Raw genomic sequence first — 16,178 nt, 5'->3', positions numbered from 1 at the left:
AAATACTGTAAATAGAAGAAAAAGGTTATCACACCATGGAACGACTAAAGGCTGAGCTTGGCTTGCCAGGACTGGGACTTGGATTAATATGTTTTTTATGTGTGAAATGTTACTCCTACCCTGGGTTAACTGGGCCCTGTATAAGTAATATGTTACATCAGTATATAAAAAAAAACTTGTAATAACAAATCCGCACAGTTGAGAAATTTTAAAGGAAAAAAGAATAATGCGTCACGTATTTAAAATACGCTGTGCAGAAAACATTAAGTAGGAGAAATGGAAATGTCTGGAATTTGCAGCGGCAGAATATGCTTGTTTGAAGGTAAAGATGTTTGACATTTACAGAAATAGGTGCATGTATTGTCATATGGAATAGAGCGCCTCCAACCACACAGGTGAGGCCATCACTGAATTTCTGACCCCTTTGACTCTCCCGGCTCTCTCCCTTGAGGGAGGAGGCTGAGGTACTAGGGGGAGATATTACATCCCAGGAGATATGGGAAGCCCTAAATGGAATGGTCCAAGAAAACGCCAGAAAAGACTGTTTCCCCATCGAGTGCTACGCCACATATGCGGACATACTGACCCCTAAATTGGTAGACCTGTATGCGGCAGCTATAGAGGTGGGCCATCTGCTATCCTCCACCCATGAGGCAATAGTAATACCATTATTAAAGCCTAGAAGACCTGCATATGATTGCACAGCGTACAGGCTATTGTCGATGCTAAAAATTGACTGTAAGATCCTTAGCAGGATCCTAATGACCACTATTGACTACTCCTCTATATGACGAAATTAGTGCATCCCGATCAGGCAGGGTTTATCAATAGCTCTATTATGGCGATTAACATCAGGTTATTTTTTACCCTATTGGAGGCAAACACTTTTGCCTGGGAGGAGGCGGCGATCTTTGTTGTAGACATAGAAAAAGCCTTGATAGCTTAGAGTGTAATTTACTGTATGGGGTGATGGAGTGCCTGCAGTTGGGACATGGTTTCATAGCCTGGACCTGTCTACTAAATACAGACCCACAGCCAGAGTTAGAACTGATCATGCCATCTCTGAGAAATATGAGGTAGGCAGACGAACTAGACAAGGCTGTCCCCTGTCACCTCTGCTCTTCGCAATGGTGATGGAGCCATCGGCCAGCTGTGCCAGGTCGGGAGACCACTACCAGGGCTTGATGGTTGGGGGACAGCAAAAATGTATTGCCTTATACGCAGTTGACCTCCTGATATTCTTCTGGGCCACAACTATGGACCCTACGGGAGCCAGATAGTTGTTAGAGGAATTTGAGTCTCTATCTGGACCGAAAGTCAAGGCTATTTCCCGATGCTAGCACATTGTGCTCCACCCAAGAGCCTAACGCTGCTAAAATGGGATTCCTGGTGTCTGCAGTATCTATGGGGTGAGATATTCCATGACTCGGCCGACTTACTGGATGGGAATGTTGGGAGAGCAGTCAGCGCACTTAGAATGTCTACTGACTTCTGGGCGATGCTTCCCCTATCAGTTGTGATCCCTCGCGCCATATTCCGAGCTATAGATACGCTCACCGTGGCCTTTCTGTGGGGTATGGGCCATAGACGAGTTGCAATGACGACACTGCAGCGCCCTGAAAAATGAGGGTTGTTTAGCGGTCCCAGAGTTCGAGACCTATTACCTTGCGGCGCAGCTTCAGTGGCTCACTCAGTGGCTGGCGCGTAGGTGAACCCTGGAGGGCGGGATGGGTCAACTTTTCTCTAAGCTCCCACGACTATTCTGGGTGCTCCTGAAGATTGGGGAGCCCCCCTGCTGGGGACACTACCAAATTCTGAGTACTAAGAGGCTGTTGGAACAGATGTTTATAGAAAGCTCGCACTTGGGTCCCGTACTCGCCAGTCATACCCTTAGGTATGCTGCATGTGTTACCACATGGGAATGGTGGGGCCTGGACAATTGGGTGACCGCGGGTGCGATGCGAGTGGAAGACCTGTTCTGAGCCGAGAAACTTCTCCCCTTTGAAGATTTTTGCTCAGAGTTTGACTTACCCCAGGGGCCCTTCCTGCTCCACAGAGCAGTGACAGCACCGGTTAGAAAACATTGGAGGTGCTCACTGAATGATGCCCCACTCAGATGGCTTACTGACATGTCCTGTCGCCGACCCCCTTCATGCTATACCATGCTACATCGAAAATGTATTACTGGGAAAAATAGACGTATTACATTGTGGGGGGGGTTTGGGGAAGTTGTGAGCGAGATCTATGTGACGACGCACATGAATTTGTTCTGATTATACATGTAACAATGTTATTTGACCTGATGTTTTATGAAGATCTGTAAACCAGTAAAATCTGTTTAAACTAAAAATGTAGTGTCCTATGGAATTCAGTTCAACTTGTGCATGATATCTCTAGTCTTTGTTCTGGAAAAACTGATGGAAATCTTTAGTTATTTTCAGTTATTAAAGTTGACTGTCTGGCATTAGATCCTTCATAGATTCATATGCTTAGAATTCTTCCTTTTTTGTATTTTTAATGCACAACTAGTAAAGAAAAGCATTTATTACAGCAATCTGTGTACGCTGTCCACATCATTTTTTTTATATTCTGTGCACTCACTGTGTTGGATATTCATAAACTCTACTCGTTGGAGATCATCTTCAGAAATTCTTCTGCACATCCTGTTGAGAGAGCCTAAAAATGAGCCCTGCTTTTCCAAGATTTTCTACTTCTTCAGACAAGTTTTCCACAGAGAATTTGCTTCATCTGACTTGTTCTTTCTGAGAAGAGTCTTTTGCAGTGGTTTTCTTTTTTCATTGTACTTCCAAACTACCACTTCCAACACACCAAGACTTCTCCTTAAGGGACTGTCTCTTTGCTTGCGGGCGAGGGGAAAGCTTATTATCTTTCTCGCAGCCTTGTTCGTTTTTTTGTCACCATGGCAGAACACCCTGCTAAAAACCAGAAACTATTCATATCATTCAAAACATATGACTTCAAGAAAATACTTTTGGACCACCGTAGACTGTATCCATTACTTGGATTCCAAGTGCATTCCTCACCATTGTGACATTTGTAATCTTTTACCTGCAAAACCTTAAGGGTTATGGATAGAAGGGGAATATTCTCATTCCTTTGGGGAAGTATCCTGAAGTACCCTCTAAATTCAGAGTGAAAAAACAGAGACAGAAAATGTGGGATGCAAGGGTAGCAGGTTCTGAAAGCAAAAGACACACAATTGATGGACGGAATGCAGAACAAATCAAAACATTCACCCCCCAGTCAAGAGATCTGGGTTAAATCCATCATTCTTTTGCTCACCATGCCACCCCAGTTTAGACCTCGCCATATGCAAATCAGTCTTGACCCTGTGCCTCATGGGAACAGTCTCCAGCCCGAACTGCCAAGCCAGGTCCTCCCTGGACCGGAAACAAGCATCCTAGGACTGGTTTCGGGGATTCACCCCTCTTCCACCAGGATAGCTTGATTCCAGTGGCACAGTGAGCCCAGGACCCACGTCTGGGCATACCTGGCACACTTAAGGCGTAAAAGCAAAAGATACACAATTGATCGACGGAATGCAGAACAAATCAAAACATTCACCCCCAGTCAAGAGATCTGGGTTAAATCCATCATCCAGCTAGCAGGTTCTGACATGACCTGATCCTCCTCTCTAAAAGCCATTCCTTCTCCTTCAGACAAGTTGCATTTTTGAAGCTTTGCAATTTCCCATGCCTTGTTGATTAACTCCCTTTTCGGCCAGCCTTTTAATTTCATTCTTGTCAACTACGAGGATTTGCTCCCTCAAACACTTCTTTCATTGTTGACCAGAACTTCAACAACCACCTTGTCACTTGGTGAGACTTCATCAGCTAGACTCTCTTTGACCATCTTCTTGCTTACATGGACTTTGTCGATGACCAAAAACAATTCAGCATCATTGACCATCTTGTCAAAGACCATCCTTTCAGGAGAGCATCCATCTCTCCTGCTTCCAGGCTGTATCCACCACCTTCAGGAGTTACTGTGGGGCCACAGGCCTCACTGAACAATGTACTGCAAGAAACCAGTCAACAAGCATTGGTGCAGTAGAAGACGATATGCTCTTAATGTCGAATGTGGCTCGCAAGGACGATCCACTATTATTTTATCTCCTTTGAATAGCGTGACAAATTGTATGAGGAGGAAGAAAAAGGAATGTATTAGCGCTATCCTACTAGAGTTGTATACAAAGCCTCCTGTGGTTCAGGTTTCAGCGCACTTCCTGTCTTACTTGCAAACTATGATGGACCCGTTTTATAAAAGGTTTCCTGATAAAATCTCCCAACACATTCCTATTCAGGTGCTACCGTCTTTTAAACCCACAGAGCATTATGTGCTGGTTCCACAGACTCCGAATTAGCCTCTCCTTTACTGACTTCACATTTGGAGGTGGAACTCCATGTTTCAACACCTGATCCTCCTAGGATTTCATTGTCTCCAGTACAATTGCTGTTTGTATTCATAAAACGTCTTCACCATTAGCTGTTTGTAAACCTAATGATATAATGTCCTCATTGCTTGCAGTGCTTCTGTGCATTTTTTTTCCTTTGTAACCATGTCCAAACTCCACGAAAAATAAATCTGTATGGTCACTGGAGTTATTTGTAAAATTGTACATTACTTCGTGTGTGACCCTTATTCCAAGACGGTCATGACTTTACCTCTGCCTTGTTTGTTAACGCCCCCAAGATAAGCATTCTGTTATAACCTCCCTATTTCCATGTATTTTCTCTTTCCCCATTATCCTCCTCTGGTATTTCTTCACCACTTGGTACGCCCCTTTCCCCCCGTTTTCACATGGTTTGTTCCTCTATGCCAAGGGAGTGCAGCTTAGAATGTTGGTGACACTTACCTGAGAGCTTTGGCTAGGCAATCTGAGGAGCCTATTTTCTTCAATACAACTCTTGCTGGGAGTTCATTTTTTAACAAATTGGCGACAATCCTACCCACAGAGCAGTGACAGCACTGGTTAGAAAACATATTGTTACATAATTTAGGTTTTCATGCGAGGAAAGTTTATGAAGATCTAGCTGATGGTGAAGAGGAGGAGGGTGAGGGAGATATTGATGTTTTCACTACCACGTTAAGAAAGTTGGGTTCTCATTTCAAAGATAAAGTCAATATTGTGTTAGAAAGACACACATTTTTTCAAAGGGTTCAAGGCAAGAATGAAAAAGTTACTTCATATATAGCTGCTTTGAGAGGTCTTTCTGCCACTTGTGAATTTGGTGCACTGACAGATTCCCTTATTAGGGATCAATTGGTCCGATGCACCAACGATCACAAGGTTCAAGAAAGGTTGCTTACTCAAAACCCAGAATTGGAAGAAGCTGTAACCATAGCCAAGAGTGTTGATCACACAGCTTATTGTGTAAAAGAAATGAAATTCAACAAAGATTCGGTTTCAGAGAACAAGCAAATTAATGTGGTTAAAGAAGATGAAGAGGTTTTAAAAGTAGTGAGCAAAGACACTGTTAAACCCAAGCTAAAAAAAGAACATTTCAGATGTTCTAGGGGTGGTAATGCTAATCATCTTGCAAACTTCCCTAAGTGTCCTGCTAGAGGTGTTAACTGTAGGTTATGCAACAGAGTATGACATTTTTCTAAGATGTGCAATTCTAAAGATGCGAATAAGAATGTACATGTTGTTCATGAACAAGCCTCTGATTTTGCAGATAACAAATTTATGTTCCAAATCCATGGTCAAGGGGTAGAAGTAAAGGTTAGTTATCCTGTGTGTGACATATTATTGGATGGCAAGGGAGTTAAGGTGTTTGCAGACTCTTGTCCTCCTTACACCCTTATAGAATTTGACACTTTCCAACATATGTTTAATGAAGGTGAATACGTTTTTGAAAAACCTGATGTACATCATGGGGGATATAATAAAGATCCCATTCCCTTGAAAGGGATGGTTAATATGCACATCACCTTTAAGGATAGGCATACTTTTGGAAAGGTTTACATTACGGAAAAAGGAAGTAACTTACTAGAGTGGAAACACCAGTAAGATTTATGTATCACCCTTGATCCCAATAATGTGGAACAAGTATTACTAATTGATAGATCCTTAACAGGAAAAGGAATTTGTGATGAGTTTCCAGAAGTCTTTGCTGAAAATGTTTGTTTGTTAAAAAGATACATGCATAAAATAAAACTCAGAAACGATGCTGTTCCAATCGCACATAAAACCAGGTCCATACCTTTGCTGATGCGAGAACCGTTAAAAAAAGAGCTGGAGAAACTCGAAAAGCTGGGCATTATCCAAACTGTTGAAAGTTCTGAATGGTTGGCTCCCATTGTGATTGATAACTTCTAAAAAAGAGAGTAATGATATCCGCATGTGTATGGACTTGAGAAGTTTGAACGCCAACATATGGAATGATAGGTACCCACTTCCAAAGATCAATGAAATGCTATCTGTAGTAAATGGTGCCAAGTATTTTTCGGTTTTGGACCTCACTTCGGCATATCACCAAGTTGTTTTGCACCCTGATTCCCAAATTCTCACAGCTTTCACCACACCATTTGGCACCTACAAATTCCTTACAATGCCTTTCGGTTTGGCCTCGGCCGCATCGGCCTTTCAAAGAATAATGCAACATGTTTTGGGTGATGTAGACAAATCTATCTGTTTTCAGGATTACATTCTTATTTATGGTTCCAATAATGATGAACATAATAATTTGAGGAAAGTGTGTACCAAACTTAGAGAAGCAGGTTTCACAATCAAGAAAAACAAGTGCAAAATAGGAGTACCATCTGTGGAGTTTCTGGGACACACTTTGTCTAGTGAGGGCATGAAACCCAAGATAAATCCTATAGAGTTGGTTGTAGGAGCTCCCATTCCCTCTAACAAAGAAGAGATCAATTCTTTCCTGGGTTTGGCTGAATATATGTCCATATTTATTTAAAAAATTGTCTGACATAGTACAACCCATCAGAGACCTACTTAAGAAAGAAAATAAGTATGAATGGTTACCCATACACACCTCTGCTTTTGTTAGGCTCAAAAAAGCCATTGCCACAGCGCCATGTATTGGAAATTTTGACAGTATGAAAGACACTATCCTTATCACTGATGCCAGCAACAGAGGAATAGGTGCCACCCTCTCCCAAATACAAGAGGGCAAAGAAAAAATCATAGCTTTTGCCTCCAGGACACTCAAAGATGCTGAAGTTAACTATTCCACCATAGAAAAGGAGGCTTTAGCTTGTTTTTGGGCAACTAACCACTTCAAGTACTTTCTATGGGGGATACCCTTTACTCTCGGGTCTGACCACAAGCCTTTAGTGTCTCTATTTTCCTCCAAGGATATTGAGAAAACCACATCCAGGATTGGCAACAGGTTGGTGTCCCTACAAAATTTTAATTTCAAAATTGAGTATGTTCCAGGCAATAAGAACCAGATTGCTGATTTCCTATCTCGCCTACCTCTAAATAAACATATAGAAGAACATAATGATGAGTTTGAAGTATTACAAGTATTGATTCCTGCCATTTTAGAGGGAGAGTGGAAAAACTTCATGTCAAAGGATGTAACTTTAAAGACAGTTGTAGAATACATTACCAAGGGTTGGCCTAAAAAATGTTCTGATCTTCCTTGTGAGTTGCAACCATTTTGGAATGTAAAGGACGATCTTTCTATTATTGGAACCAATGTGTATAAGTCGGACAAGATAGTTCCCCCAATGGAACTTAGACAACGCATCTGCGAGATAGCACATGAAGGCCATCTGCGTAGAAGCCTAACTAAGAGTAAACTCCGTTCAGGTTACTTGTTCCCTGGTATGGATACTTTCATAGAGGACTTAGTCAAAGGATGTTATGCATGTGGTCTAAGTGATGAAACTAAGAGCTCCAGGAGAACACCATTAGAACCAGTACGAGTTCCCATTAAAGCATGGGAGAAATTAGGTTTGGACATCATTGGTCCACTACAGATAACTGGTCTCCAAGAGAGATTCATTATAGTTTTAGTGGACTATTTTTCAAAATGGATTACTCTTAAGTTTGTCAACAAAGTGGACACCAAAGCCTTAAATCTGTTTCTCTCGGATGCATTTTCTAGTGAAGGTTTGCCCCATACACTCATTACAGACAATGGAGTGCAGTTTGTTTTTGAAGAAATTAGTCTTTCTGGAAAGTCTTGCCATCAAACATGTCCCAACTCCTTTATATTGTCCACGAGCCAATGGTTTGGTAGAGCGTTGCAACAGAATGATTAAAGACTCTTTACAATTAGCGATGGTTGCTAATAAAACCTAAAGTTCAATCTATCAAGGACATGATATGGTCATATCACATAACTCCCAATGGTGTTACTGGTTATTCCCCTTTTTGTCTTTTAACCCCTTCTGTGCCCATGACGAGATAGTCTCGTCATGGAGCGCGGTTGCGCTGTGCCCATGACGAGACTATCTCGTCATGGACCCCGCCCGCTAATGAAAGGGCCGGCACAGGAGGGGGAATGGGCGGGGCACTCAAGGGGTTAAGAGGGCGTAAACCGGGATCAAAACGTATGCCCAATTGGCTATTTGAAGATAATTCTTTTGTATGGGATAATCAATTAGCCAAGGAAAAGATTGAATGCCATCAAGAGAAATACAAACAACATTATGACCACAGATGGGGTGTTAAACCACGTGACTTGAAAGTAGGTCAGCGGGTTTATATCAAAAGACCTGACATTGTACCAAACAAGTACAACAAGTATTATGGTCCTGCTAGGATTAAAGAAGTCAAGAAAAATGTTGTTACCATGGCAGATGGTAGAATGTGCAGCATGGATAGAGTGGTTCCATATTCGGAACAAGATGGCGGGAGCAAGTCTGATAACGAAATCAACAAGAAAATCAACATGCCTGAAGTTAAGAGAAGTGTCAGATCTGTAAGATTTCCCAAATGGCATGGAGATTATGTTATGAAATGACTTCTTTTTGCTATGCTCCTATGTTTGGGCCCTTTACAGATCTTCATATTTGCTTCCTGCATGAAGGTTGTGTTATAAACCATGTCCATTATGCTCTTATTTTATATGTATCACTGAAGTTTGCTGCATTTCTTCATCTGCCCCTCTTTCCCTGTTTTTTTCTTCTCATTCATTTCTTCTTTCCCTTCCCACTCCTCTCTCTCCTTCTTTTCTCCACTCTGTTCCTGTTTCTACTTTGGGTAAGGAGGTGTTTTATAACCTCCCTATTTCCATGTCTTTTCTCTTTCCCCATTATCCTCCTCTGGTATTTCTTCACCACTTGGTACGCCCCTTTCCCCCTGTTTTCACATGGTTTGTTCCTCTATGCCAAGGGAGTGCAGCTTAGGATGTTGGTGACACTTACCTGAGAGCTTTGGCTAGGCAATCTGAGGAGCCTATTTTTCTCAATAAACTCCGCTTTTCTTCAGTGCAACTCTTGCTGGGAGTTCATTTTTTAACACATTCACTTGTGAGATATTCAGTCCGTTGTAGAATTACTGTTTATTACTAAATATTATTTGTTGTTCAATATTGTGGTTTGTGCATTTTGATCTGATCTGATTGGATGTATATAGTAATTATGGGTGATAGGAGTTTTCATTAAAATTGTTGTGGTAACACAACGCTTGCCTGAGTATTTATAATTTATTGCTCCATGGATGACGGTGGCGCTGAAGTGATCCCCCACTTTCTCTTGTGGACTGTGTACCTTGACTGGTGTTTGCTTCGAACCCCCAGCTTTTTCTAATTTATACAGCCCAGAGGCCTCGATAGTTACTTGTGGGGGCTGATATGTTACACCAAAGGCTCAATATAAATGTAAATATTTAGCATGGTATTTTTTAGGGAAAAAAAATGTTTTACTCCATTTTTTTTTTACAAACGGTCAATAGAAAGCAGGCAGTCCTCTGTATATGTCATATCATATTGGGAAACAATTACTAACGCGTCTTGCTGGAATACGTTTAAAAATAAAAAATATGTTAAAGTAGTTGACTTAGTAAGTCAACTCTTAAACTAAAGTTTATCATTTGAAATAGCATGGAGGAAATGCATGAGCCGATTGATTTGAAGAAGTGGTCCGACGTGCTACCTGGGTATAAATGGGGCGCAGAAGAGACCTATGTTGACATTTTCTGTTATGTTGGGGCTGGCAGACTTCTGAAGCACTTTGAGTGTTTCCCACGGGTGACACCCCCGGTATCCTGCTGCTGTAGGAAAGTGTTGGTGATGTCGCTGCGTCTGGTGGTGTTCATCCATTCTGGCTGGCAAGCACCAGCTGAAATAGATACATTTTTGCACATTGTGTGGGCACGCCTGCAAACAGCACGACGGGTGGCACAATAAGACCACTGTCTGTCGACTCCCATTGTAATGTCCTGCTGTTGGTGTGACGGGGCTTCGAGGGGGAGCCGCTGACACCGAGAGTCACGACGCTCTCGATGCCAGCAGCTCCGCGACGTCCAGGCCGCGTTTTCGCCCGCGCTCAGCTGTTCCCCACAGCCTCTCCAGGGAAGTCAGAACCACCCGTGCCTGGCTATGGGAGGCAGCGATGAGACAGCGAGAGAACACGCTACCCAGTCTTCCATTAAATATGTGCTCCTAATGTCCTGTCTATTGTCCTTGGTGCCATGTGGTAGACAAAAAGCACCAGCACTCACACAAAGAGGGTGACACTGTGTCATTGCATGTGCCCCGCACTGTGAGGCAAGCTGAGTTACTTGCCGAGGAGGCTAAGGATAAGACCTAGTGAGTAATGCATTCGTTTCTATAGATTTTACTGACACTGATCTTGCTGTTGTGACTTGCTCACCGATGCAGTGTGTGTGTGTGTGTGCCCCCCTGTGTGTGCGCGCGCGCCCCTGCCTCTGCGCCTGTGTACGCCCGTGAGCGTGCGTGCATGCGGTGCACTAGTCAGCATTTTGGCTATCATGTAGTCGCGTTGCCTACAGCCGTGGCGTGTCACTGATACAGATGTCGGCGGTGCCTCCGCACAGTGTGCGTGTGCGCGTGCGGGGATGTGGCTGGGATATTCCCGGCGACAACTAACACGGGAATCTCAGTGAGCGGGGCTGTGCTTCTTGCTGCGGGCTGATGGATTTTAGCCGAAGAAAGCAATAAGGACCATGCAGAATGGCCGATGCTGCTGATAGGGGAGATTCATGACCGAAATGTATCCAAAGAAATCGGATGGTATGTATTGTGCGAGGCCCTGCCTGCTCGGGAGCTTTGTCAGTGAAATACTCGGCGGCACTTGTTTTGTTTATGTCGTTTTATATTAATATGTTGCTGCGCATCATAAAATAATTTGATTTTATGTAGTAGCTTTCGGACCACAGACGGGCCGATTCTGCGTTGTGTTATAACGTAGGGATTATTACATGTAAATTATACGTGACAAACATAATATGCTTGCAAACACATGACTTTACGTCTCAATTTCAACTGAGTGTGAGGATATTTTTTGTCGTTAATATTTATAGAAACACATGGTGCGTTGTGCGGGGGCGGCAGGTTTGTGGGATGGCGTTTGGGCAGCTGCACACCTGCAGTTGTCGGCGACAGAAGAGGGTCTTGTTATCAGGACATTAGAACGCTACATTCTTTGCTCTTAAGCATCCAAGGGGCACCTTCCTGCCAACCCTCCCTGGCTTGCAGATGTATTCTGAGACAAAAGATACCTCGGCGCCTGATGCCCCAGTGGGTTGCCGCCTTCCCTTCTGGGCATTTTAGATACATGCCCTTTAAGCCGCGCTTGCTTACGGATGTGTCTGCTGGTACGTGGGGGGTGTTTTCTGTTTTCGGTGCGCAAGCTCTGCCTTTGACGCTCGCCTTTGGCTTGCATCGTTGCTTTTCAGTATTCTTCGAAAATTGTATTTGACGGCCAGCGAGCAGAAAGGCAGGGAGTGTTTTATCGCTTTAATCTGCCCCGCTCGGCGCAGGTGCGCCTTGGGCTCGCCGCGCGCGAGGGCTGGTTAATGTAATTGCTACGGCCCTCTTGAAGAGGGGAATCTGGGCGTTGTGACGAGTGTCCCCTCCCTGGCCTTTGAATGTTGTGCTGGCTCAGACGGCCAGTTGTGTCCCCCCCCTCTGTTTGTTAGCGTTGCTGGCTGAGGTGTTAAGGTTATTCTGAGCACGTGAGGGGCCCTCTCCCCCGCCCCGATGAAGAAAGGAAACATCCCCCAGGGCTTCCAGTGGCAAGATATTATTTGGGTGGCAGCGGGTAAATCACGCCCTACTCCAAACTGCTAATCATAGGCGCGCCGTAGTGGGGCGAGTTATCGGACGTGGACAAAAAGACCCTTCTCTCCTCCCCCACAACGTGGAAAATGCTGTGTTGCTCAGCAATAGGAATTCACTATGTCACGCTCTCTCAAGGGTACGCGAACGCTCTTCCGTCTTCATCCAGCCCGCGCCACGTTATATGAGAGGTTCTGCTGCATGTACACTTGTTTGCAATGCATTGATCTGTGTTTATATCTATGAATTGTAGGAAGACCTTTGCTTTACCACATCATGCAGAGAATACATTTTTTTTCAAGATTTTATAACGTTGGGTGATTTAGTACTTATTGTGTTCATTAAATGTATTTTTGGCACCTTTCTGTTAAAAACCGATTTGGACATACATTAACGACATGGCAGCCAAAGAGTGTTTCGGGTTAAATCCCCCGATTGTTGGTAAGTCGAATATGCTCCATTCCGACCTTATTTTAAATACAGCGAGTCACAACTGTTCAGTTTCCCTTACCTAGACGGCCTGCTGCGTCACTCACAACTGGACGCTCTTGAGGACAGGTCGTGGAGGAGTGGATGTCAGTTTGTGGGTACACAAGTTCAATAACGTGCGACCTGCGTATTTTAAAATGTTTTGACAGTACAATGGATCTCAAGCTTGCGCTCATTACTCTTTACGAATGAAAGCAGCTGCCAGTCTAGACGGTTCTATTAAATAGCACCCTCACCCATTTCTTTCCTTGTTAACCCTCACCCAACCTTCACTCCTTCTCCATCAGCTGTTTGTGGTCTGCAGTCCTGCATCCAAACATGCTTAGGATACTGTACATACTGGTTTCACACATGGTGATTAATTCATTTTTGCTTCGTGATAGGCCTCTTTTCATAATAATTTGTGTTTTTTCATTTTTTTCCCTTGCCTCTCAAAGGCTGATTATTCTAATGACCTGCCTCTGTCATTCATGTTACAGTCGATTGTCTCACGCAGAGTGCCCTACAAGTAGAGCGAGACGTCACAGCCCAGTGTCACTTGACTGAAAGAAGGTTATGGGAACGGTTTCCACTTTTCTGCTTGTGTTGTCAATGTGAGAAGCTCATCCTGAGCCTTTTTTCAGCATCTCGTGAGCTGAAGTCTTTAACACCCCTAAATATATCAATATGCTCTGCTTTTCTAGTTCACCTAGTCAAGAAAGAACACCAGCAGTACGTTCTGGAAATGTTAGAATTCCAGCCAGCATTGCATGTTATTTTCCTTCATAGATGCAGATTACCACTGTTGTCTGGAAGGCCTCAATTTATTGACTAATTGTAGTTTTTGCGTGACTGTTGCTTTTTCATACAGGGTTAGTAGTCCGGAGATATTTAGCCTACAGTTAAAAGTGTTTTATTACTTTAAGGATTGTCTTCGAAAGGCATCAGTTTATGGTTCGATGGAGTATGGTTTGTAGCACGTTTACATCTCGTAACAGGCTAGGCTAGAAATGGTTGTACCCTCAAGCTAAGCTGAGTTAATAAATAGAATTTCTGATTATTATCCACTTGGCGTGCCCTGCTATTTTGTGATGTCCATGAAACACATTTTGTTTTTCAGAATGCCTAAAAAGTGCCAATAATCTCAATTTAAACTAAGCAGTATAGAACGGTTTTGACAGGCACATGTAGCACCAATCTCATGGTTATAAATATCCTACTGTGAAGAAAAGGTATACTTCAATTATTAAAAAAGAACTTGGATTACTTCACGTTTAGCAGTACATTGTTTACATTTCGTGTTATGAAGATATGCTGTCCATTAAATTTTATAAATATACTCTTTTTTTCTGCATTTGGAACTTGCCCGCACATATTTTGCCTAACTGCATACAGTACTTGGGCTTTCTCATGGCAAAAAAAGCTTAGTTTAATTGAAATTAGGACTACGATTAACAACATGTAAATAATGTATTATTAAACTTCAAGTTAACTACATTTGTCACCACGGAAGTATAAAGAGATTTCCATCGCAGTAGGTTACAGGATATTGATACCTATAACTGTGATGTTGTATGTGCCTGCTAAAACACCTCTAAAACTAAAACCGGTTGACTTAGTTACTCAATCTTCAGGGATAATAGTCATGCCATTTTGACTGTTCAAGGCACTTTCCTAGACTTGCCAATTTGAGGATAGTAGAGACCGGAGATAGCAATACCAGTGAATTATATTCCCTGGTGACCTGTGTGGCGTACTATATCATATTGGCAATACGGTTGTCATTTTTGCAATCCTTGGCATGGAGTCCAATGGTGCAGGTATTGTCATACCTGAATATCTAGATGACCATGTCATCCTCACGTTTTTTTTTTTATCTCCTAACTCGCTTCCTTTTCTGCCTTCTGATCTCTCCATCGATGTTACCCTTGTTGTTCCTTTGTGCCTCTTATGTTTGGTTGCCTTTAAATCTCCAAAAATGTTTTTGTATTTCTGATCTTGTGATATATTGCATACTTTCAGTATGATCTCTTACATCTGTTTTGTACTCCTTTTTTCATTTTACATACCACCAGTCTTTGATTTCATTGTTACCCCAGCCATCAAGTCTTGCTGCCTTCCACTGTCATCTCCTGTTAATATTGTTTTTGTGGGCAAGTTACTCTTTGACATCGTCCAGGTTTTTATATGGGGTTTGGGAAAGCAAGTTGGAAGAAAATGCAGTGTGAATGACCCTTACTACCAACTTGTAGTACATTGTAGTTGTTTCCCAATGTACTTGTAGTACATTGGGATAAAACACGTTGTAGGTCTGCCTAATAGTGAACTTTTATTTTATTTCTATACAGTGACACAAATACATTTGACATTTTCAGACCTTTGCACTAAGATTTGAAAGTGCATTTCAGTTTTGTAGGTTAATTCTTTTTTATTTTAAAACCTTTTTTACTAGATTTTATCTCCATTGGATACAAGTGTGTGTTTTCCTTGCTTTGTGAAAAATGTAAGTTCTTTGTCATTTAATATGGTTGTTGCCTGTCTGAGTTAACATTGATGAGTAATGAATGACAGGAGAGTAGTTTCTTAGAGTGTCTCCATAGTAGTTTGACAGTAGACACGTGATGTGCAGTGTATAAACATTCAACCCCTTTTCTTATGGGTAGCAATTTCATTTGCGACTCAGTAGAGTTTGTATCCTAAATTAATTATCTCCACGCAAAATGTCTCCCTCGAGTTTAAAATCTTTTGACAATGGTATTTATGAATTAAAAGTTTGCTCTAATACTATATTGATTTGAATGTTGTGTTCCATGTGTAAGTGCCACACTGCTCATTCCTTTTCTTGTGGTGGTCCAGTTACAAATAACGTTTATTTCCAACTTTGGCTTTAGTTATTTAAGTTTGTAGATATTTTATTGTACATATTTTATTTCAATTTAGACTGTTCTGGAAATAATGCTTCTTTTTCAGTGGCTGTTATTTGGAGAGAAAGGCTACCATGTTGTACCCCAGGGGTCTCTAACCGGTTGATCGCAAGCTACCAGTAGCTCACCGAGACCCCGTCGAGTATCTCGTCCTGGTAGCATATCAATTTAGTAGCCCATTAACATCGTTAAAATATTTAGGCTTTTTTACAAACCGGTTCACAGACTACAAATAATAAGGATATCTAGACCTGTTCTCATTAATAATGTGAGACCTGTCCTGCATATGCCTGTCTTTTAAAGCAGTTGGGTCTTTATATTGGAATTCTACTTGAAAGTTACTGAAATGTTCGGATGATTTATTTAGATCTTATCAAAACCAAGAGCAACTTTTCAAACCTCTGTCATTGGTCTGCCAGTTTATATTTTTCCTGGTCTATATTTACTATTGTCTGAATGAAACTCTAAAAACCCACTGATTTATTAATTGACTTGTAAAGAGTTTAAGACCAACCCTTTCTCACAAACCTCAATTTGATACCTACATATC

At 42.2% G+C, this 16,178-nt stretch overlaps 1 protein-coding gene across 2 annotated transcripts in view; it reads left to right on the top strand.

Moving 5' to 3' along the window:
• The window catches only part of PRKCZ (protein kinase C zeta), an 820,696-nt gene that overhangs the window by 300,231 nt on the left and 504,287 nt on the right, over nucleotides 1-16,178 (top strand). Inside the window, exon 1 of one of the 2 annotated variants that reach the window (XM_085609338.1) lies at nucleotides 10,909-11,189. The exons of the other annotated variant lie outside the window; for it this stretch is intronic. Coding sequence (XP_085465464.1) covers nucleotides 11,159-11,189 — 31 coding nt within the window. The 5' untranslated portion in view covers nucleotides 10,909-11,158. Of the gene's footprint in view, nucleotides 1-10,908; nucleotides 11,190-16,178 lie in introns of those variants that run through there. 2 annotated transcript variants of the gene reach the window in all.

This window comes from Triturus cristatus, chromosome 1_2 (genome assembly GCF_964204655.1).
Source record: "Triturus cristatus chromosome 1_2, aTriCri1.1, whole genome shotgun sequence".
NCBI lineage: Eukaryota > Metazoa > Chordata > Amphibia > Caudata > Salamandridae > Triturus > Triturus cristatus.
Note: the sequence above shows the minus strand (reverse complement) of the source record. Positions and strands in the feature narration are given on the sequence as shown.